The 577-nt window shown below is 60.7% G+C and overlaps 1 protein-coding gene across 1 annotated transcript in view; it reads right to left on the bottom strand.

The window, feature by feature from the left end:
- The window catches only part of LOC119324059 (DNA-directed RNA polymerase II subunit 4-like), a 1191-nt gene extending 982 nt beyond the window's left edge, over positions 1-209 (bottom strand). The window contains exon 1 of the mRNA XM_037597791.1: positions 31-209. Within this exon, the coding sequence (XP_037453688.1) occupies positions 31-82 (52 nt within the window). The 5' untranslated portion in view covers positions 83-209. The remainder of the gene's footprint in view (positions 1-30) is intronic.
- Positions 210-577: the final 368 nt, after the last annotated feature.

Consider the following 577-nt stretch of genomic DNA (forward strand, 5'->3'; position numbering starts at 1 on the left):
GGGGGAGTGGGGGTGGAGGGACGGACGGACCTTCGCCGATCTTGAGCTCGGCGGCGTTCTCCTCCTCCTCCACGCCGGACATGGCTGCTGGCGCTCAATTTGTTCTTCTCCGGCGGCTGCTGCGGCGATTCGGTTCGGCGTCGGGGGAGGAGATGGGGGGAGGGGAAGAGGAAGGGGAAAGGAAAGAGGGGGCGGCGTCGGAGAAGACTGGGCCGCGCCTGGGATCGCGGATCCGATTCCTAAACAGGCCGGATTTCCATCGACCAGGAAGGAAACGGAGCCATGTCGGGTCGGCCCGCTTAAACGCTACTGCCCCGGCTGCAGAGGCTCCCCTGGTGCGCTCTTCCCTTCTCGGCATCAACAACCCGCCAGGCGTCCCCAACCACCCTGGCTTTCGGTTTCCTCTTAGTTCTCTTCTTTCCTTGGAAGTGCTCACGCCCGGTAGATTGCGATTTACGCGACGTGATTTGTGTATTTTGAGTCTGTTTGGTTCACGCCCATACGCGCTCCACCAAATCATAGGCACGAGCGACTCAGCCGCCCTTGCCCAACCAACGAATCTCTACTTTTAATGTAC

This window comes from Triticum dicoccoides, chromosome 6B (assembly GCF_002162155.2).
Source record: "Triticum dicoccoides isolate Atlit2015 ecotype Zavitan chromosome 6B, WEW_v2.0, whole genome shotgun sequence".
NCBI lineage: Eukaryota > Viridiplantae > Streptophyta > Magnoliopsida > Poales > Poaceae > Triticum > Triticum dicoccoides.